This window comes from Mirounga angustirostris, unplaced genomic scaffold (assembly GCF_029215605.1).
Source record: "Mirounga angustirostris isolate CCGP_5_RB_7025 unplaced genomic scaffold, mMirAng1.0.hap1 SCAF_3, whole genome shotgun sequence".
Taxonomy (NCBI): domain Eukaryota; kingdom Metazoa; phylum Chordata; class Mammalia; order Carnivora; family Phocidae; genus Mirounga; species Mirounga angustirostris.
The window spans coordinates 68,203,772-68,227,857 of record NW_026991711.1 but is presented as its reverse complement, the minus strand read 5'-3'; the positions used below and the strand labels follow the sequence as shown (position 1 = coordinate 68,227,857).

At 44.3% G+C, this 24,086-nt stretch overlaps 1 protein-coding gene across 1 annotated transcript in view; it reads left to right on the top strand.

The window, feature by feature from the left end:
* Positions 1-350: 350 nt before the first annotated feature.
* KL (klotho) overlaps positions 351-24,086 on the top strand; it is a 43,571-nt gene continuing 19,835 nt past the window's right edge. The window contains exon 1 of the mRNA XM_045867524.3: positions 351-1,163. Within this exon, the coding sequence (XP_045723480.1) occupies positions 351-1,163 (813 nt within the window). The remainder of the gene's footprint in view (positions 1,164-24,086) is intronic.

The window sequence follows — 24,086 nt, the reverse complement described above, 5'->3', positions numbered from 1 at the left end:
TCCCAGGGGTGCGCGCGGAGGGGAACGAGAAGGCGGCGCCGAGAGAACCCGCGGCGCCGAGCCTCCTCTGCGGCTCCGGGGAGCCGCGAGGAACAGGTGCCTTTTCTCCGACGTCCCGGAGTGGCGCCCGCTGCGCCTCGCCCGCTGCCGCGCCCCCTCCCCGGCACGCGCTCGCCCTTTGCGCCCCCGCCCCCCCCCCAGGGTGGGGAAGCGCCGCCTCACAGGTAATTATTGCCAGCGGGGCCCGGCGGGGAAGCGGGGGTGGGCGCGCCGGCAGGGGCGGGCGGCGCGGCGGGGCGCCGGCATATAGGGGTGCGGCGCGGCGCCCCAGCGCCCGGCTCGCTCGCAGCATGCCCGCCCGCGCCCCGCCGCGCCGCCCGCGGCCGCCGCCGCCGCTGCCGCTGCTGCTGCTGCTGGCCCTGGGTGGCCGCCGCCTGCACGCCGAGCCCGGCGACGGGGCGCAGATCTGGGCCCGCTTCGCGCAGCCTCCGGCCCCCGAGGCCGCCGGCCTCCTCCACGACACCTTCCCCGACGGCTTCCTCTGGGCCGTGGGCAGCGCCGCCTACCAGACGGAGGGCGGCTGGCGGCAGCACGGCAAGGGCGCATCCATCTGGGACACGTTCACCCACCACCCGCCGGCGCCCCCGGGAGACTCCCCGGTAGCCGGCCTGCCGTCGGGCGCCCGGTCTCCGTCCCCGCCCGCTACCGGGGACGTGGCCAGCGACGGCTACAACAACGTCTTCCGCGACACGGAGGGGCTGCGCGAGCTCGGGGTCACCCACTACCGCTTCTCCATCTCGTGGGCGCGGGTGCTCCCCAATGGCAGCGCGGGCGCCCCCAACCGCGAGGGGCTGCGTTACTACCGGCGCCTGCTGGAGCGGCTGCGGGAGCTGGGCGTGCAGCCCGTGGTCACCCTGTACCACTGGGACCTGCCCCAGCGCCTGCAGGACGCCTACGGCGGCTGGGCCAACCGCGCCCTGGCCGACCACTTCAGGGATTACGCCGAGCTCTGCTTCCGCCACTTCGGCGGCCAGGTCAAGTACTGGATCACCATCGACAACCCCTACGTGGTGGCCTGGCACGGCTACGCCACCGGGCGCCTGGCCCCGGGCGTCCGGGGCAGCCCGCGGCTAGGGTACCTGGTGGCGCACAACCTCCTCCTGGTGAGTTCGAGGGGCCAGGCAGAGGGCCACGCGGGGAGAGGGCCTCTGAGACGCCAGGGGCGGGCGGGGGGCCTGAGCCTCCAGCCTAGACGAGGCTCCCTTTGAAGTCAATCATAAGGTCTCCTAGGATTCGCATCCCGGGGGTGAGCTGAGTAGCTGGGGCTTCCCCGGGAAGCCAAACAGTTGGGAATGGGGAGAGAGAAAGGGGAGCCCCTTTCTCTGGGTGCAGAGGAATCCCTAGAGGTAAGGAGGGGACGCTTCCCTAATAGTACCTACGGGGCGAGTGAGGAGGGTGGATGAAAGAAACAGGTTTGTTAGGGAGCCTTGCAGATAGCATACTTACTCTCTGCTAGAGTTTGTGGAGATGTCGTGAGTTCAGCGTTAATCCAATGAGATCTGCCTTGTGTGTGGGGCCCACGTACACACTGCAGCAAATGCAAAGGTGTCAGAATCACATCTCCTCGTGAGCCGGGCTTCAACTCTTTGGAAGTTCTTTCGGCGGCAGGTAGAACTGCATCCATCAACCATGCTAACCATCGGGTGTGAAGACCCCTTATACAATCTTAAACAGAGCTAGCCATAAGAATAACAGAATCAACTACAGGATGATATAGATTGTGTCCTACAACTGTGTTTCCATCATCCTTCCTCCGTTCCAAGGATTCCTTGAGGATGAGATTTGATTTTGACACCCTTGTGCAAAGGCTTAATACATTTTGATAGCTGGGTTATTGATATGCCATGATAAAGTTGTCTCTCAAATAATTCTTCCTATTTCTCCTTCACTTCGTGCTCAAGATTAGGTCCCATTGATTTGAGGGTTCCTTTATAATGATGTCTGTTGTTGGTACATTTTGTACAGTTTTGTATCATGAGAGCAAGAAATTTTTATGTGCAAATATTTTAATAAAAGAGTTCAAATGTCTAACTTCTGGTACTGTATTTTGGTGACCTGTGAGCTTACTGAAGACCTATTTGAAATTGAAAATTAAGCCACATATTTTGAACAAATTCAAGATGAAAACCCCCTCTACACACTTTTAATTGAAGCCATAGATAATTGAGGCAGAATAGCACTGGGTTATTGAGGTGACTTAGTGCTTGAGCTGCTGCTAGTTGTCATAATAGCTAAATTAGGCTGTATGTCAGCTCCTGTTTGCTACCACAGATCGCAGAAGAATGTTGGATTTGTTGGAACAAAAAATTGTGATTTCAGATTGGTATATATTTTTTTCATTAAGATACTTTAGAGCAATGGTAGGAAACTTTTTCAGTCTGTCAATTTTTTTTTAAGGAATTAAAAGACCCTAAACATCCCCTGTTCATGGTTGGTGATAGAAAAGTTATGGGAAGAACTGGCCCCTCTTCTGAAGAAAGCATAAGCAAATTTTAGTCATACCAGAAACAAATAAGAGATTTGTGGACCAGCTGGAGGACCTAATAGACCATTCCTGCAAAATCACTGTTTTAGATTTAAATCATACACGTTCTGTTTTTAGAGTGCATGTAATAAACTCTGTATGTATACAAAAGTCATCAATTTTTATTATAGTCACTTGCATGATAATTGCATTTATAAGACCAGGAATTGGGACTGTAGGAGCTTTCTGGTACTCGGGTATTTGAAATAATCAACATGCTTTTGATTTTTGATTCTTGTTCCCACTTTTGGCCCTCTGATGAACTTTTTAGTTATATTTTTGTATCTTCACACAAAAAACTTGACAAACACTAACCATCCTTCCCAGAAGCACAGTGGACTTTGTATTCATAAGAAATTAGTCACAGGTGGACACTTGGTTTTGCCGATGCTGCAAATAAAATGCTAGTTGCTGTAAAATATTAATTTTGCTCTCAAATTTCTTTGGTTTGGAATTCAGTCATTCTTGTATGCTATGAAGAGGGAGCTCGTCATCATCAAGGACAGTATCTTAAGTTTTTCATATGAGATATTTTCATTCTGTTTTCAATGTTCTTTCTTGGTGGATGTGTTAAGGAGAGGGAGGTAGGGAAGTTTTGACCTTATTTGAAAAGATAAAACATATGCTGCAGATTCTGGTAATAGAACATTTCAGCCAGGGCTTAGATATTGCTGTCAAGGCCACTAAGCCCCTAGCATAATTTTTTTTTTTTTTTTTTTGCATTTGGGGATCTGAGGCTGGTGAAGGTAAAGCTGGCCAGCACCTCTTCCCTGCCCCATTCTGTGCCACTAATTTACACGGTGGCTAAGGAGACCCCCTTAGGGAGACTGGGGATTTGAACGAAGCTTCCCTCCCCACTGTTCTCCCCCCCCCCATTCAATAATCATTGTCTGATGGCCTGGAGGACAGGAGGAAAGCCTGCAGAGTGAATAATGGGGGAGGGGGTGGGCTCTGCTCAAAATGGAGGCCTCCATGTTCTTTTGGGGTCCTGGTACTGAGGTAAACCTTGAAAAAACAGTCCGTGTGTGTGTGTGTGTGTGTAAAAGAGATACGGACAGAGACTGAGACAGAGGGAGAAACAGAAGTAAAAGAAGGGTTTCCCTACAGAGCTCTAGGAGCCAGGTTGCTTTGCTCATCTGAGCATAACCCAGAAAGAGGACACACCTTTTCTCTGTGACTTGAAGAGAGACTGCTCTGCCTTTATAGCTCTTGGAAGATGGTTCTTGCGCTGGGGCCTATAGCTGGGATTCCAGCCCCAGCAGTGCCTCTGAGTTTTTGTTCTGCCCATGGATTTCTGAGAGGACCAGGACCCAGTTGAAGATACACGTGGGCCTCCCATGTGGGAGTCTAGCATGTTTATACAGGGAACCTGTGGAAAAAGACAGCGTCTTTCACTTGAGGAGATGGGACGAGGAGAGAATACTTTGGACACTAATGGGTAGTATAGACACGATTGGTATTGAGCAGGCTATGCATTAAAATCAAGGCTCATGGCTTAGCTGATCTGTCTGAGGCATATGTCTAGACACTATTCTCTTTTCTTGACACACTTCCTCAGCTTGGCTCTCTTTCTTCCCCTCTCAGCTCACTGGCAATTCCTGTGTCCACCACACCTCACCTCTAGGTATTGGAGGGCCCAGGGCTCCACTGATGGGCCTCTTCTCTAGAATAACTCCAAGTGAACTCCTTGAATACTCTAGATCCTGATAACTCCAAGTTTTGAGCCTCCAGCCAGAACTTGTGCTCTGAGCTCCAGGCTTGGACAACCACCTTCTCCACTTAGATGCCCAATGGGCACACCACATTGAACACCTCCAGAAGCAAACTCCTCTTCTTCCCATCTCCACAGTGGCAACTCTGCTCTTTCAGTTGGTTGAGCCCCACACCTTAACTCCCCCCTTTCTCTCACATCTTACTTTCCGTCCATCAACAAATCCTACAGCCCTACCTATCTTCCAAATGTATCCAGAATCCAACCACTTCTCCCTTTACGTACAGCCCTCAGATCCAAGCTCCCATCAGATTCTGCCTGGGTAGTTGGAATAGACTCCTTGCTGATGTCCTTGCTTCTGCCCTTGCACCCTGCAGTGTACCACAATGGACATTCTCAAGGATATCATCATGTGTGAACAAGACAAAGTCCCTTATTTATTAAAATCCCACCTTTCCTTCAAGAACCAGCTCACGTGTTCCCTTTGGCTCTGCACCTGAATGCCATCTCTTCCTTCTGGAATCCCACTGTGCTTCATTTCTGATGCCTCCTACCACATGCCTCTTTCATATAACCACTTGCCTTCTTTCTCTGTTCCACTAGCTGGGCAATTCCTTAAGTAAGGAAACCATGTTCATCTATCCTAAAGTGCATCTTGTCCTTGGTAGGTGCTCAGTACATACTCCTTACGTGGCTCCTGGCCATTTGACAACCTGATTTTTCATTTCCCAAGTAATAGTGAAGGCAATTTATCTGCCAGATACATGCTCAGATTATATATGCCGCATGCTTTTGGGAAGCGCTTTACCAATTTTCTTCTCATTAAAATATATTTGGTACATGGATGGAGGGATCAGCTGGGTTAAAAGTTAATGTATTTTGTAGAATAGTACTGAATTCCTGAGTGTGTTTAATCAGAAATAGTTAAAATATCTTCCAAAGGGCTTGACACACTCCTCTTTGAATATCTGATTGAACATAGTGTTTTTTAAAGGTTACAGTCAAGTCCAAGAAAAATTTTAATAGGAAAAGAACTAATAATTTCAAAATCATAGCAATGTTTAACAATGTCAATAGAAAGGAAGGAAAATACAAACTACTCAGCATTCAAGTAATGTCACTGTGCACTTCTTAAGTACAAAATGAATGCACAACTGTGTACCTGACTATGTAGTTAGTCATGCCTTTGGCATATAGAACTCTTCTGAGTTATATTAATTTTTCAAATAATATGATTGTTCTAAGCCAGAATTTTATTATTATTAATTTGTACAAAATGTGCCTTTCTTTTGATGAATGACATCTTTTTAAGGCATGAAGGAAAGTTTAGGTGTAGGAGGAGAATAGAATACATGCCTGTTGGGAGGACAAAAAATAAAGAATGGGTGAGTAAAAATACAGTTACTGTCCTCCAGGATCCACATCTTCTCAGGCAATGCTTAGTTATGCTTGTAATCCATACTTAAACAGATAAGTATACTTATAAGAGAAGTAAGATATCTGTTTATAAAATAAACAGATAAGATACTTAAACAGATAACCTACTTTTTATATACTCTATTTTGATGTATTCTGGGTACAAAGTTAATCTGCAGGATCACTATATCTCTTCACCTCTCTATCTTGGGATAAACTGATACTTAGCCTTCAAAGTCTCGACACAAATATTCCCATTATATGATAACAACAGGCAGCGTGGATCATTCACTCATTTGTGACTCCTTGAGGTCACAGACTATAGTATCATATTTATTTTTAAATGTCTAATGCTTCTCTCAGTCCTTGGCACAGAGGAATATAATTGATATAATTTCTAATGGAGGAATAAATGCAGATATAAAATAATCTCTCTTTATTTCAGTATGTCCTTTCCCCCCTTTATCTATTAAGTAGGCTCCACAGCTAGCATGGAGCCCAGTGCAGGGCCTGAGTTCACAACCCTGAGTCTCAATCAAGAGTCGGAGGCTTAACTGACTGAGCCACCCAGGTGTCACCTTTTTTCTTCTAAGCTGAATACTTAGAGTGGGCTTTCTATACTGTGTCTGGGAGGAGTTTAAAGCAGTGAGGAAGAACTGGGAAAAAATTCCTACCCAGATAGTTAGATGACCTTTGTGCATTTCCAGGGCAAATAATAGGCCTTTTATCCAGTGACAGAGGAAGAGAGAAGGGGAAGGACGCAGCCTCATAAGTGCCTGATCTGGAGGCTGCACGGTCCCTTCCACTCGTGTCCCATTGGCAGAGCTTGGTTACGTGGTATAAGGAACCTGGGAATTCTTGTCCCACCTCGCAACCGGAAGCTCAGCAAATAATTCTAATTATGTTGAAATCAGGTGGGAACAGATCATTCAGGACAACCAGCGATTTCTGCCACACGGCCAACTTCCCAGATATATTATGAGAAGGAAAACAAAATCATGAATGTCAACATGTTTTGAAAAATGTAAAGAACTCTGCAAAGGTGAGGTATGAATTTATTGTCAATCGTAATAATAAAAAAAGTGAAAGCACTTGGGAAATGGTCCTCTTAAGCTATTTAGAAGAAAGGAATTAGACAAATACTTTAGAAATTGTTGCCCACTTAACTTCTTCACTTGCAACTGGTAGTACCCAATGGAATGAAATCTTGGCAATTATTTTGATAGCATTTGACCAATTCAAATCATTTTTGAAATAACCTATTTTACATAAAACACACCACCCAATACCTTTAGTTGGACCCAGCATGGTGTTTAAAAGAAGTATCCTAAAGTTTATGACTGCGCTAATTTGCTATTTTGACTAAACTAAAGATAAATATTTAGTGACCTGTGGTCTCTGAACAGATTTTTTCTTGTTTGAAGTATGGATGTCAGAACATCATCCACGAACCATTATCTTTGTGGTTTGATGAAATACTCAAAATAAACTGAAAGCAGGGATATACATAAAGTTTAAATACAATGGTTAAGCAAATAGATATTTCCATATCTATAGTGCACCTTTATTTGATAATTAGATGTTGGAAATACAAGGGACTGGGGATAACCCCAGATCAAATTTCTTCTGGGGACAAACCGCTTGCCGTGACCTTATTGGGGTCCTCTAGCTTCAGCTCCACTGTTGGCAGCAAGAGGAGCTCAAATCTTCACAAGTAACCCACTCAGTTTTATCTTTTATATTGAACGGGAAGCCTGCCTCTCATTTCAGGGCTTTAGGACAGGACTCACCTGTGGTTGGCTCTTGGCCTTTCCAAATCTCGAAGAATAAAACTAACTGCTTTTTGACGAGACAGCCTTTCAAATATCTGAAAAGGCCACTCTGTTCTTCTTAAGTATTTTCTCTTCATGCTGAAGTCGGCTCTGAGAAGAATCAGAGGGAGATGGACATTTAGCCAAGGCCCATTTCTTGGGAGGCTGGGTTAAAAGTTAATGTATTTTAACTTTTTAGGCTCCCATTTCTTGGGAGGTGTGTTGCTGAATTCTGAGAATGCAAATTCGACCCTAGAGAGGCCTCTGTATCTTCTGACACTGGAGGAAAAGGTGAAGTGGGACATGGAAAAGTTGATCCATGGTGGGGGCTGGGTGGGGGTTGGTCATGGTCTTGAAGGAGCAGAGCAGTCGGACCTGTCTCTGTCCCAGCATCCTGCACAGGAGCTGGAGATGGGCGTAAATGACTGAGGATAAGGGGCCTGAGGTGTCCAGGCTTGGGGTCCTGAAGAGAATAGGGACCCCTGGCTATTATTTACTGGTTCTTTTTGTAAGGGTCCAGGGGATGGTTCCAAAGCCACAGGGGAGGTGGGGAGTGGTAGGGAATGTACTTGGCTTTCAGGCCCCTGCCGGCCTTTTGGGGATGCTGCTCCTCCTTTGTGCATGACGTCCCCTTCTCTCTGGATTCCTCATCACGTGGTCTTCTCCCTTGAACCCCTTCTATCAGTGACCCTAGTTCTTCCCTGGTGTTGGCATCTCTTTACTCAACGTCAGGCTTTTCTGCGGGGGCTCAGCAGAGGTGGGGCAATGGTGGTAAGGTCTTCCGCTCGGGGCTCAGGTGCATCCTCCATGAAATTATCTGAAGTCAAACAAAAGTTGTAGCATGGATTTTTTCAAAGCATACTTTTTAGGCTGCATGAGAGATTCCGTTTCCTCCTGTTTGCCTCAGGGGGGCTGTGTTAGCTGTGAGCCAATCCCCAGGCCCTTTCCACCCCTTCCTGGCCAGGGTTACATTTCAAAGCCTCCCTGCACCCACAGAGGACAAAAGGCTTCTCTCTGAGTCTGCAGGTTTGCTCCAGCTATAGAAGAGGCTGGGGTTGGGGGGAGGGGGGCTGGTGATTGGCAGTTTAAGGGTGGTGGGTCTCACATCGCCACCAAAAGAAGGATAAGGTAAGACCTCCGCCCTCATGTCGCTTACAGATGAGTAGGGGAGACATAGTTGTCAAATAATGTATAAGTGCCTTAATATAAATAGTACCGGGAACAGTGGGGGTGCCAAGAAAGGAGGGATGGGTAAGAGTTTTGGGGGGAGTCAGGGAAAACGATACTGTTGAGATCAGGGGCTAGCAAGCTTTTCTGCAGAGGGCTAGGTTTTAGGCTTTGTGGGTCATGCAGTGTGTGTCACAACTACTCAGTTGTGTCCATGCGGTGAGAGGGTGGCCATAGGCGACGTGGGGCTGAATGGGCACGGCGGCGTTCTGGGACAACTTCAGGTACAAACGTAGGTGTGGGCCCATAATGCTCGGGCTGGAGGGCAGGCACCCGACATAGGAGGGGCTAGTGGTGATCTGGGAGAGCAGCGTGCTGTCGGGACAGATGAGATGAGGTTCGCCATTCACCACACAGGGTCAGGACTCGGAATGGCTGAAGCATCAGGAGAAAAGGAGGGAAAGAAGCTGGAAAAGTAAACCTAGAATTTGCCAAGGCCTTCCTTAAAATCTGATGTACCAAACAAATTTTAGCTGCCGCAGATGTTCAGTGGTACATTTCTGGTTCTGGATGCTGACCTATGTTAATGCCGTCTGGGACGGCATTCACTGTTTCGGCTGTGACCTCCCTGCAGACTGGATTTGTCACCAACTTTAATGTTTCCCCATGTGAGTTGCTGGTGAGCCAGATCTCTCCTGAACTCTCCTTTTGTTGTTTATTTTTGAACTCTTAATCTTAGTAAATTTCATCTTCACTGTGCAAAGAAGAGGGTTACCACAGATGGTGGATAATCCTTGAAAAATGGAAATTACCTAAATGTATTAAGGTGATCAGTTAAAGGAATAGCCATACATACTACCATGGAGTCGTATTTAGCTATTAGAAAATTGATGTATGGTGATTAAGAAGTTGCACGTGGTATGTTAAGAGAAGAATGCCAGTTACGTTATGCTTCTTACCTATCTCTGCTGATAAATAAGTGTGACTAAGTTGTATGCACTTTACAGTTCTTGGGCTGTGCGGGGCTCTCTAGCCCCTTCCTGACATGCCCAAACCTAGATTTGGTATTCATCCTTTCTCCTCCCGTAAAATCCTTCTGTAATAATACTTGACCCATTTTATTGAAATGATTTGTTTGTTTGTCTTCCCCCAACAGACCTCAGCTTTGAGATGCCAGGAACCGTGTTTAGCTTGCTTTCTATTTTATACCCAGAGCCTCCCAAGGCCCAGAGAGAGGGAGCATGCAGATGTTTGTTGCAGGAATGAAAGAACGCACCCCGTCCATGAACTGGGAAAGGAACAAAGTTAACAATGGGTTATTTCTGGATGGCGGGATTGCAGATGATTTTTTTCTTTCTGGTTATCTGGATTTTCTAATTTTTGTATAAGCAAAATGCATTACTTTTGTGATGGAGAAATAGTGTTTCTGGGAAAAGATGGCAAATTGAGTTTACCCATTAAATTTTTTTTTTTTCTCTCTTGAGACCCCCTGAAACTCCAGTAAAGAAACTTAAAGAAAGAAGGCTGAGGAAGAACTGAGGGCAGAAGAGAAGGAGGGAAGGGAGGGGGAGAAAGACCCATACAGTGGAGAGAGCAGAGTAGCAGCAAAGCTTTGAGAGCTGAAAAAGCAGATGGACAAGTGTTATTGACTGAGCAGGCTCGAGAAGGCGGACTGTTCAGTTGGCAGTGGGAGAGACCAAGAGCAAATCCTATGATTGCTACGGCTCCGAGAGTAGCAAGACCAGATACTCAGGAACCAGAGGAGAAGGGCGTTAAGCGCTCATGTAAGAATTGGTTGAAAGCTGTTTAAGAAAGAACTAGATTTCTGGATCACCCCCTTCTCCTCACTGCTGGGCATCTGCCCATTCTCCATTCAGGAGAAAACAAGAGGTTAATTTTCTGGAGAGTATAGAATGGGAAGTGTCTGGGCTGAGGGACGTCAGGCACATTTGAGGGCATGAGCCTATGCGGAAAACAAGGATTAAGTAAACATATGCAGCTGAAAGCTGAGACACCCCCGGGCCCTCTGCCCCCTGCTCACCCTCTTCTTCCACTGGGCTCTGTGGATGCTGGCAGTGTGGCTTACTCTCCAAGTAGGGATGGAAGAGTCTTCTCCAGGGAATTGGATGAGCTCAGGTGGAAAGACCTAAGATGCTGATCCTACTGGTTCCACAACAATTGGTTGAGACAGATCCCTCTACAGTGAGACTCAAAGTCTACAAACCCCACCCACAGGCTCGGACCTTCCAATCAGGTTTTTTGTTTCTCCTTCTTAAATTTGAGTAGACAGTCAAAGATCAACCAACATCTGAGGAAAGCCTCCAACATGAAGATTGAGAACCACACAAATGAGGAAACAACAACAAAAAATCAACTATCTCTGAAGGAAACTTGGAGAAACCGAGAATATGCATGGAGAAAAAGCTAAAAAAAAACAACAACCCTAAAAACCAAAAAACCCCTCAGCCAAAAGATACAAACTTCCAGTTATCAAATAGGTCATGGAATGTAATATACAGTATGGCAACTATAGTTCCTAATACTGTATTCTATATCTGAAAATTGCTAAGAATGTAGATCTTAAAGTTCTCCTCAGAAGAAAAAGAACTGTAACTATGTGTGGTGACGGATGTTAACGAGACTCAGGGCCTCCGTGGATGGTAACAAGCCCAACTCTGTGATGGCCTCTCCGACTGTCAGCCCTGGCCTGCGGGAAAGTGCCGCTAAATTTCTTAGTGATGCTGGTGTCCCCTCACTAGCATATTCCTAATGGCCTTGATGAATGGTGTGTCTCCCTCTGGTGCTCATATGAGACACAGAACGCTGGTGGATTGTTTGGCTTTACATAATATATTTATTCCAGCAGGCCTACTCCTCTCAGCTGCTTGTATTCCTTCCTCGATCAGCTGTCAAGGAAGCTCAAGCATTTCTGCCCACTCAGCATTGGCCATCACTTTTTCTAGGCTTCTCAAAGCCATTCTAGTAGCAAGTTTGCCCTATTTCCTGGGGTCCTTGCCAGAGCATTAACACACATTTTTAGAGAAAGTGCCCCCTAGTCAATGAATTCTGTCTTGTCCAGTCTTATATTCCAGTCCCTTAGTCAAGGGCCCTCAAAATTCAATCCCAGTGGTACCTCTTGTGTTCTTGAGTATATTCTAAATTTCGAAGCAACTTTGGTGTATAATGTCTTTCCTCCTCTGTCAGGCCCAGCTGTCTCCAGGTTTTAACCCCAGGATTTAACCCTCGTTAGTGGCCTGTCAGCTCCCGAGGGAGGCACTACTGCCTTTGAAGGGTGGAGCCTCTTCGGCATAGGGAAGTGCTGTCTCTAACGAGGGCAGAGCAGGCCACCTCTGCAGTCTCCACGCGTTCCAAGGAGTCTGAAGATCCCAGCAACTACTTCCCATGTTTCAGAGTCTTAAGTTTTCCCAGCCAGGGCTCCGACCCTGGTATAACAGACCTACCCTGGTTGAGCATTTCAACATCCCGGGAGCTCTTCATCTCTACCAGGTCCTAGGTCTGAGGCTAAGCTGTGCGTAGACTTCCACTGTGGGAGATAAGGGCCTCTCTGTGAGCTACCAGTGAGACCCTCTGGCTCCATATTGAGTCTTCAACTGCTTGGTAAAGGCCTTTGGCTTCTCACGATCTCTCTGTGGCGTCTCAGTATAGTACAGCAGGAACCGATCGCTTCCCCTCTCCTTGTAGCCATTGGAACGCCAGGATCATCCCACCTACGATGGCATTCCCCTCCGCCAGGACATTTCCCCAGTTCCACTGGTGAAGTATTTGGCAATCGGGATTCCATCTTGTGCCGGGAAATTATCTACCTCCTAAATATCACTCAGAATGGCATTTTCTTTGCCCTGCAGGAAGTGAAACCTCACTTGTGTTTGTTTAGGTCTTCTGAGATGCAAATGTCAAGACAGGATTAGATGTGCAAAACATTTATTCAAGGAAACAACTGTGAAGGATAAAGAGGAAGGAGCCACAGAAGGCAGAGCCTTTAGACCTTGACACATGCCCAACACCTGTGAAAGAGAGTGGGCAAGAAATAGGTTTCACTGGGAAGAGTCTCAGATGGCTGTACAGGTCTAAGAAAGATCCAGCCAGGCCAGTGAGGAGCCCTTGAGCCAACATTGCCTATTGAAGTGGTCACCGTCCTGCAGGTATGGGTCTGCATTAGTACCCTTGCCTTGTTCATTCATAAGGGAGAGTAGCCCGTGACAAGCACGACCTCAGGACCTCAGGGCCAGTGAAGTGGTGGGTCCAAAAGGGCAACAACTGGTGCCAGTCGGTTATGCTTCTCATAGCAGGAGAACTGAGCAGTGCATTTTCATGGTTACCACAAACACCAGTGAGGAATGCCATTCAGAAGAAGGGAATGAAAATCATTTCCAACCAGAATTTTTTTTTTAATATATATTTCCGACCAGAATTTGAGATTTATTTAAACTACCACTCATTTATGAAGGTAAAGTAATGAGATTTCAGGATATTCAAAGTCTCAAAAAATAAATCTTCCATGAACCCTTTATGAGGAACATAGCGGAGACAAGAAGGAAGAAGGAAGAAGACAAAATAGTAGGTCTAACCCAGGAATGTGATGAAGAATTGTCTACAGAGGAAGTCAACTGTGCAGCAGAACTAAGAGCAACCATTCCAGAAGGGGAGAAGATTCTAGAAGTGTGTCTCCAAGAAAAATATTGGAGGCTGATGTGAACTTGTAGAAATTTCTGTTGACAGGCTATTGGAAAGTGTGGGAAGAATTAGCCACAGGCACAAAGAAAACCAAGGAAATGAAAAAGCAATGCAATTATTAACTTTAAGGAAAACAAAAATAAGAAAGAAAACAGAGTCTTAATTACCACGTTATACAGCCCAGCTGTGAGTAATAGTCATGTTGGCAGAATAATGTCAGTATGGAAGAGTAGTTATTCAAACCCAAACCTGCTGTAGAGCTGAATTGGCTGGGTAAGAAAGCTAAGTCCTCACTTCCCATAACGGGAAGTCAGTAAGTATGGAAGTATAGAAATGTGTAGGTTTCAAAAATCAGAAGAGTCAGTGGTGTTTACCTCTGCAAAGAGGAACTGGGGAGATTGGGGAGGGGGAGTAGGGCAGAGAACTGTGATTGTTGTTAGAAGTTGCATAAAAATGAAAAGAAAAAAAATTTTATCATCACTTTAAAACTTAATTTTGTTAGTTATAGCACATATTTATAGCATTTCAGTCTGTAGGACTCTTTTTGCAGCGAGCTTTTTTGCAGCATTTCCAAATTTTCAGATTAATGCTTTGTGAATTTTCATCCTTTTGATGATAAAAATGTTGAAAAGAAATAGGGCTGTGAGTCAACTCTGTGGGATGTTGTTAGTCACCTTCTCTCAGCAGGACATCTCCTATTAATCAAATGTTGCAAACATCTGTCAGTTTTTGACAGTAAGCAACCAGTAAATTTTTGTTTAATCAATAAATACTCTTAAAATATAGCTTTCCAGCCTCAATTATTCAAGCAGACAGTACTGTGATAGATAGATAAATAGATAGATAGATGATAGTTAGATGATAGAACGAACTCCTACTTTTCTTCTTTTTGACCCCAAGAATATCAAAAGAAGTTCTAGCAATTGTCAAAATTATTACACAGAGAGATACATCTATTGTATTCCTAGGTAAGCTAAACAACACCATAAAAATTATTTGAGGCTAGTTGGGCAGCTATATGTTATGAACCCCTGTTGCTTCCCCTGTATCTTCTCTTCCTCAGTGCTGATGTAATTGTATTAAGCCTTACATAACTTCAGTCCTGGGTCAGTTATTTCCAAAATCCACATTTTCTTCCATTTTAAAATTAAGAAAATGTTCATTTTTCAAGCATTGTATTTTCCATGATCACTCAAAGTAACTGATGACTGTTTCAGGATCATAATTGCAAATTCTTTTGCTCGGTCCCTCTTGGAGATGATGGATTTGGAATGGCATGCAGACTCCTGATGTGCTTTCCTCTTGCAATAATTAGTAATTCAAGTTCAAGAAAATGTCATAGTCTGAGGATAGATATAATAGAGGGCAAAAGGTAACAGACTCAAAAATGCTGGTGACAGGAAAAATCAAGGAGACCCAACAGGTGTAGGGGATTTAGGAAGTCAGAGACTTGAAATGATCAGAGTGTATGACCTCAGAATGCAATGTTGATTTTCATATCAACTTTGTTATGTTGGAGATCCCATACATATAAACTGATTTTCGAAATATATTTCTTTTATATAAATAAATTCAATCAATCAAATTTTTTGGAGTGCTTGTACCTACAATACAACTAATATATGCAGTTTGTAATCTTAGATTTTATTTCATATAGATACAGTTCTTTTTTTTAAAATATTTTATTTATTTGAGAGAGAGAGAGAATGAGCGGGGGCGGGGGGAGGGCAGAGGGAGAAGCAGGCTCCCCGCTGAGCAGGGAGCCCAATGATGCGGGACTTGATCCCAGGACCCTGGGATCATGACCTGAGCCCAAGACAGATGCTTAACCTACTGAGCCACCCAGGCGCCCCCGTATAGATACAGTTCTGCTGAGGAAGCTCAGAATGATACATGGGTTCGTATCCTGATAAATTCATAATCTGCTGGGTAGCTGCAAAGTGTAATGTCTAACAGGGACGAAAAGATGTTTTAATTGCATGCAGTGGGCCAGCGGTAGGAAAGCTTGGGGCCTTTGGTGAGCATTTGCCACAGCCAAATCCCTGTCAGGAGGGATGAGATATTGTCCTGCCAGAATCTTTGTGATTTCAAAAGAAGCTAGAAATTCAGAATTTTGTGTGAAATTTCCTGATTTTTAAAGCTATCTCAATTTTTTTAAGTATGACAAAGACCAAACAAATCTTCTCTATGGACTTTGATTCCATAACCTCTGACCTACAGCATCTGGCTCATCTGCGAGGGGCCTGACTCCAAAGCTTCCAGCATGCCTGGTCCATCATTTCCTGCCTGAGGTTCTCGACCAGCACTGAGGCTTTCTCCAGGTTTCACCTCCCACTGCAGTGCTGCTTATAGACAATGGGATTTCCCCACATGGAGTGATTACAGAGGCTGGAGAACACAAATGCGGGGGAAGGGCAGAGGTGAGGGAGAAGCAGGCATCCGGCTGAGCAGGATGACCTGAGCTGAAGGCAGATGCTTAACGGACTGAGCCACCCAGGTGCTCCAGAGAAGTGGATTTTTGAGCATAAAGCTTTCTAATGTATGGATTGGGTAGCTGCAGGTGTTACATCCTGCAATATTAAATACATAATGGGTATTCATTTAAACTGATTTTGTTCAATGACATAAATAGGTTTTTGTCAAATCATTAGACAATCTACTTAATCATAGAGAATGTTCACAACCTGCCCCCACTCCCAGGCCAGAGACGGAAGGTTTACTTTTGGGAGAATTTGAAAGAGAAGGAGGTGAAACTTGGGGGCGCTACATAAAGCAAAGGGCAGGGGGTGAGACACAGGGATGAACAGAGGGGCTCAAGTGGAATTCTATCTACAAACTTCCTGTCACTTCTCAGCAGCTTCTTCACTCTGTCAGCAGGTAACATCTGTCTCCCTGGGGGGAAAAGGGGAGATTTTTTTTTTTCCTATTTGAAAGTCTCCGAATGGCTCCCAAAGTACCCATCTCACCCACTGACTTTTTGGGTGGGTCCCCTAAGAAAATGACTGGCTTCCCAGCCAATCAGCATAAAGTATGGCTTGTCCTTTATAAGGTGATCCCATACATATAATTTTTTACCAGTTTTTAAGTACTTTTCTCTTAAATATGGACAGCCAAGCATCAAAAAGTATTTGAAGAAAGCACTCAACATAAAAGAGAGAATGAAATAAATAAACAGAAAAGCAAACCAGGAAAAACAGATTGTGCCATAAATTAAACACACACAAACTCAAAAAAGAGCAGAGAATATTAAAAAATTCTTGGACATCAATAATGTGATTATTGTTTAGTAAAAAGTTTGAAGAATAAAGTCAAAGAATTGACCCCAAAGTAGTGCAAAATGACAAAGAAATGAAAATATTAAATACAAGAGTAAAAGATTGAAACGATCAAGTACAAAGGTCCAACATCAGACTAAGAGGAGTTCCAAAAAGAAAATAATGGAAGTGGAGGGCAGGAAATTTTTCAAGAAATAATACAAGAATACATCCCAGAACTGAACATGAGCCTTCAGCTTTAAAGATCCTATTGAGTTCCTAGAACAATGAATGCACAGTTATGTAGGGATTTAGAAAGCTTACCTTCAATGTAATCTGTCCTAAGACGCCAGTGGAAGGTATGCACCAGCAAAATTACAGAGCAAATAATAGGAAGAAATTGGATCCAGAAGAATATGGCTGTAATCCGTGAAAAACAGAAAAGTCCGAGGAGGAGAGCAGCTCTAGACAGCATGTAGTCCAGATGGAACCAGGAAGGTGGAAAGGTCTAGCAGAGCAGGTGAAGAAGTAAACAGGACAGGTAGTATGGCAGTGAATACGATGGAGAATCATGAAAGCATTAAAACACATGGAGTGTTTTGCAAGTCTAATAATGAGGTGGTTATTTATTCAAGGGAAAATAAAAAGCTGTCCGAGAAACGTGGGGTGGGGAGGGGATGTTATTAGTGTCCTGTTTGGCTTTGCAATGAACAATATTAATATAAGAACCTTGATGTAAAGACTGATTAATGATTTAAATAAAAACAGACATTTGGGAGGATAAGGGAGGAAAATTGGGGAGTACGAAAGACCTATCTCTTCATTATCATGATGCATGATTAAATTTTGGAATAAGCATGACTATGATGGTAATTACTAGAAAAACCCAGCTAAAAGTTAAATGCAATTATCTGCAGGGAGCAGGAGAGGGAGTTTGAGAAGGGGTGGAGAAAACACTTTTTCATGGCAGGCTTTTGGTACTATTTGATTCTAAACTACATGAATGAATTTATGTAATTAAAATAATTTTTTAAACCTGTACCACTGAATAACGCTTATAGATTCTGAAGTGCATTTGTGTATTTTTTGGGGGGGTGGGCAGGTAAATTAATAGAGGGGCTCAGAGAGTCTAGCTGACTTTCCTATGGCTGCCAGGGCGTGGAACTGGGGTCTGCTTTCCTGAACGTTCCCAGGGCGCATCCCGTGAGTCCATGCTGCCTCCGACACGGCACAGTTTCATCTGGGGGTGTGCTGGTGAATGTCTACACCAAGAGTAAGTTCCCTCCTTGTCTGCATATCGCATATTAGCACGCCGAAATGGAGGAGAATGGGAGCCCTAAATTGTCACCAATGGCTTCTACCTTTATTAACATCTAGAGATTCACCATTACCCGTATTGAAAAAAACCACTGAACCATATATATACCACTTATTACTGCTACGTCATACCCCAAGACTTCGCGGCTGCCACAGGGCAGGGCAGGATTAGGGAAGTTCTCCCCGCAGTCACGGAAGCATCCACGGGGCTGGGCTCTTGCATGACTGGCAGTTGGTGCAGACAGCCCTCGAGCCTCCGCAACGCGGTGGTCTCAAGTCAGATGTTTTACCTGGAAGCTAGCTTCCCCCCACAGCAAGCACCCCAAGAGAACCTACTAGAAGGATGTGGTGTCCTTGCAGCTTCACTTCTGTCGGAACAGTCACAACCCCCAGGGTCAAGGGGAGGGAACAGAGACCCCTCCGGGGGAGGCGTGGCAAGGTCACGGTTGTGTTGGGTCACAGGGGAGGTTCGGTCTTTGACAAATGCGAGCTGCCGCAGCCTCAGTCTTTCCGCTCGCAGTGATCTGTCTCAAATGCCTTTTCCCATCTCCCCGGGACCTGCACAGCTCTCAGTATACGGTTTGGAAAGTACCTCCTACGTGAAGACATCTCCACAAGAAGGAGTCTGTCTTTTCTCTGAAGCCCCATTGTATTTTCTTTAAAAAAATCCTTCTCGCCGCCCTTTCATTTTCAGTCTTGTGTCACAATCATTCTGTTACCGGGGCTTTGATCCCACACTATGTGCCCTGCGTAACTTGCCCGTGGCGTAAATATTTGCTCGGTGAAATAATGATCGCATGATAACACAAATAATGCTTGTGAAAAAGTGCGTTCAGATTCAGGGCTCTTACTTTATTTTCCCTCGCAATTCTAATTTCTGAAAAATGGAAGGAAGCAAACAATCTCTCAGGAGGAGTTATAGCAGAAACTGCGTGTGCCTGCTTCCTTGTGTTTATTGCTAATCCGTGAGAAACAAGGGAGAGGGGGAGTAAAAACCATGTCATTTACAATTTGATTAAAAAGCTTTTCTTTTCCTTTCATGTTTAATCCCCTTTAAATTTTCCCTTTTGTCATAGACCGGGGGGTTAGATCAAGCGGGTATTACTGCCTCAGTTCCCCATTCTGGAAACATCCTGGCAGGTGCGTGACACATTTGGCCTCAACGCTGAACCCTGCCCCCTCACTCACTGTCTTCCAGTCCTGCAGAAGGTCTTGCTGTTGTGCCTTGGGAACTTTTCTTCTGACTCTCCTCTCTGCCTGGAATGTCCTCCCCGCCCCACCTGAGCCCCAAATCCACAGAATCCGTTTCTCACCTGTTGGAAGCCAATGCTCAGAAGCTACTTTCTGGAATGAGGCACAGCCTGATCACCCCATCCAAACTGCTTGTCCCAGACACTCGGCCTTTGAGGAAGTAGAGAGACCTACTTCCTGGCACAAGAAGTCCTTCCTGGGGCCCAGTGGAGAGAGGAGCTCACTAAATTTATAGGGACTGCAAATGAAATGTGTGGAGAAGAATTTTGGGGGTTTGGTTTTTAGCCTCAGAATGGAAAGGCCTATCCGAGCAATTAAAAGACAAAACAAAACCAGCAAGCAAACAAAATCCCTCTGGCATAATAGTGGCTATTGCAAATGCCATCTTTGATTTCTTAAGCCATCCCCAGAAAGAAGCCACAGATTTAGTAGTTGCTCAACACTGTAGGGCTAAGTGGCTTCTATGTGTTAATTAACATCCCTTGAAGAACATTTGTAAATGAACCTGATCAAAGCCAAAGCCCAAGGAGAGCCGCTTTTATTTGGGGGGTGGGGGGTATGGATAAAGAATAACCTTTGAGGATTATTTAGGATCACAAAGGGAGACTGTAAAAAAAATTTTTTTTTTCCTAGACACAGAAATGGGGCAGAAAGATTGGGTGTTTTCCTGAGCTGGCCTGCTTGGGTTAATCCCATTCTCTGATTCTGATTTTCTGGGGGTGCAGAGGGGAGTGTGCCTTTGCTTGATTTGTTATTTACTGTGGATTAGGGGACTGTTAGATGTTAATGGACATGGATTGATAGATGTTAATGGACATGATTCTTGCCCAATAAGAACACATCTGGATTTTGCCCTATAGAGCTGTGAAATGAAGACTGACACCGCAACATGTGAAAACAAATGAAAGATTCTTGTGAGCACCACCAAGAAAATGCATCTCCTGTCCTTGGCACCCAGGCCATCCTTACTTTGTTCTGGCATTTTCTGACCACTTATCACCTTCTAACATTCTTTATAGTAATGTTTATTATGTTCACTGGTTATTGTTTCTTCTGCTAAAATAGAAGCTCCACGAGGGCAGAGCTTTTTGTCCGTTTAGTGCCCTGTTGCCTCAACACTGTGCCAGGCGGGTAGATGCTCCGTAAATACTTGTGGAATGAACATACCCCTTAACTTAGACCAGTGACTTCCAAATAGTTGGAACTTGCCCCACAGTAAGAAAGTTGACAAAGTCACACCTGAAACGAAAGTTTCATGAAGCGGGGCTTGCCTGCCCTTACTCACGCAACACACTCTGATAATTTCTGGTTAGTTCTAGTCTACTTGGATTTTCAAAATTGCTGTGGCTGCTCATAACTTGATATCGTGCCTGGAATCCGCCATGAGAAACTGTGACGTGAGGCCGTGTAGAAACTGCTACCACATAAGGCAAATGGGAGAGAGAGAGGAAAAGGGTGGGCAGTTACTTTCTACTACTAGCTACTCCATAAAATATATATATATGTTAGAGAGGGAGGGAGAAAGGGAGAGAGAGAATCTTAAGCCGGCTCCACGTCCAGCGCAGTGCCTGACGTGGGGCTCAACCTCACAACCCTGAGATCATGACCTGAGCCGAAATCAAGCATCCGCCGCTTAACCGGCTGAACCCCCCAGGCGCCCCTCCATAAAACATATTTTAGATTTTCATAATCTTACCCTGTCTGACAATGCAGAAACCCTCACATGCTTACAAATCACTTTTCTTTAGGTGGAAAGTGTTCTCTACTGCAAGGGGAATTGAGTTATTTCAAAAGCAAACAGCCGGGAATGAGCCTGTGAACTGATAAATGATCTTAAAGTCTCAGAGAGAGTCAGTAGTTGGCATCTGCTGTTGATAATCCCAAACAGGAGAATTAGGTGAGGAGACAGAGGTAAAACATTCAGAAAAGTGAAGCTGACTCTTATGAGAAAAATACTTTTCTCAGTTTTGTTGAAATCGGAGAGCAGCTGGTTCATGAGGGTATTATAGAATTACGTTGGTGATTTTAGTAATAGATGTTTACTGAAAAGATTCCAGCTGGTGGATGAACCACAGGATGCTTTTGCTGACCGTGTACTAAATATCCCTTATCTGAATTCTTTATCTTCTCGTCTCTTTTTCTCATCTAGCCTGATGTCTCCTTACTTGTTCCTTCACCATTCTCCTTTTGTTGCTGTTAGAAAAACAGAGATATAAAATCCAGGGATTGGAACTCCTCTGTGCCTCTAAGAACATGGTGATAAATGGACTAGGTGGATTCTGGTCACAAGCCAGATATTTTGTTAACAACCTAGCATCAGTGACTTGGAAGGATTTTTATAGCTGCATGATTTAGTATTAAATAGAATGAATTAACTAATGTTGATTAGTTTTGTACAGATAAATGAGGCAAGAAACTTAATCTCTGATTTATTGATGTATTTACTCCAACTGAGTTATGAATTTTTTTTACTTCATTTGAAGGAAGTTTATGCTTAAAAACAAATGAATAAGGCCTTTTATGTAACCTACTTTGGAAAAATCCAGACAAAATGATTATACAAAACTCCAGAATCACACCATGATTTTAAAAAAAGTACCTTGGCCTTGCCTAGGTCTTGCCTAGCTGTAAAAGCATACCTTTACCTCAGTGAGGTCTTATAGAATCTCAAATTTGGCTATGTGTATTTAGGAATTCTATATTGACAAATGACCAACCCCAACTATAACTAGGTTAAGGAAGAAAAGGAGACTTTCTTCAGAGGACACTGGGATACTTCACAGAATTGGAGAACAGCTCCAGACACTTTAGGGATTGGACTTGCAGGTAATTATTACCATTGGGGGGGGGGGGAACAATCTCTCTTCCCCTCTCTCTCTCTTTCATGCTCACATGCTTGGGTCTGCTTGGCTTCTTTACATCACACCACAGAGGGTGTCTTCCCATGCCAGCAAGTCCAGATTTACTGCAAAGGCAGGAGAGACCCTTGCATCTACTACAGCAGAAAAATCTCAGGGAGGATCTCTCACTGGTCTGCCTTGGGTCATTCAACTCGAAGTGGAAAATGACTCCTGTCTTATGTCTATTTATTCTACATATGCACATATGAGTCCATAAATTAGGTAATACTGCACATGCATTATCTTTAGCTCACTATAATTTATTAAAATGATTGATGATCCTTTGTAGCTAACAAATAATTTGTTCCATTTAATCCCTTAGTCCTGGACTATTTCAACTGATCCTTATTGTTGTCCCTTTAGATTGTTTCACCTAATCCAAGAACTATGTCTGACACATAGTAGCTACTCAATAATTATTTGACTAAAAGAATAAATAAATAATCTCACATTGTGAGGTGTTCAGGTTATTTCGATTCAACTCCTGTTGACGAAGAGTACATGGTCTTGGTGAAGAGCCACTAATTTATGAAGAACTATGAAGAAGCATGGTATCTACTCCAACTATATGTGTTCAGGGTGTGGTGGGAAAGGAATGTCTAAATGCATCCAGGAAGCCAAACAAGTCTTCACAGAGGAGATGAGAATGGAGATGAATTTGGACGGAGTGGACATTTATAGTGAATAACTGGGGAAAATAGCACCAAGAGTAAGCAGGTTAATTATGGACTCTTCTCAGAAGAAACAAATCTAAAACAGAAGGCAGGGAAGGCTCTAGATAATAAAGGAAAAGTAGAATGTCATTTCAGGATTGGTGGGTTGTCATCCAAGGTACAGCCCTGTGTGAGGGGTATCAAGAAATTAACTTGTCTGTGGTAAAGGAGCTGGGTTGGGAAGTGATGAGATATGAAACGCATATGAGTATGAAACTGTACCTGATCTTCCTCTTAACTTGTGAGAGGCTGTAAGGCTTGGTGCTCAAAGTGGAAATTCTACATATTTAATTTGCTGAGAAGTCCAGAGTGAAGGCACACAAGGTCAGCTGCTGCCTGTTTCCATACATCTGTCTGACTGGGGGTCAGTGAAGGTGGATATGAGGCCTCAGGCATAGGTTGGGGCCCGGATGACTGAGGCAGGTCCTGGGCAACGTTTGGGAAACTGCACACAGAGACTATTGGTTACAGTATTTTTGTGCATAAAATTATAGATGACTATGTTTTGGAAATTATTTTTGTGCTCTTTGAGATGGTTATTTTGTGAAGGCTGCTTGAAATTCTATCTGAAGGAACTGCAGTTTATAATCTACAGAGCTGTGCTGATAGAAATAACAGGGTTTGGTCTCCAAACAGGAACATTGGCATACTTGGGTAACAGCAAAGTATGGCAGTGACTTTGAAGAGAGTCCTTGGACATGTAATCATGATTTAAAATTTGTTTAGTCCTTTGACCTTTCTTAAAAGAATGTACCTTTAATTTAGAACTAGACAACACCTCGAGGTCTCTTCTTGGGTAGGGAGTAGCCACAAACTAGCTGTTTGAAATATTTTTTGCTTACGGGCTGCATTTCAATTCTTTAACCATTGGTCTCAGTCAATTTAATTAAGATTATTTATAGGATTAAATTAATCCTTTAAGAATTATTCCATTTCATCTTTTTAAAAAAATCTAAGGAATGATAGCCAAAAGTGACCCTTTCAGTGTTACCTCTGAAATGTATTTGAATGATTGTTAATACCATCCATCCTTGTCTTCTCCCAACTTTTGACTCATCCACCCAGCCACAACCAGGCATCCTCACTGAGTGATCAGAACCATGACCCAAACAGAACTTGATCACTTTCCTTCCGCAAGCCCTTGCTTGTTGCTTTCTCTGTTGTCCTTGATTCTTTCCCTGCCATGCAAGTCATGTATAATTCATCACCAAGTTCAATGATAGCCTAAATCTGGCCACTTCTCATTATCTCCTTTGGTCCAAACCAG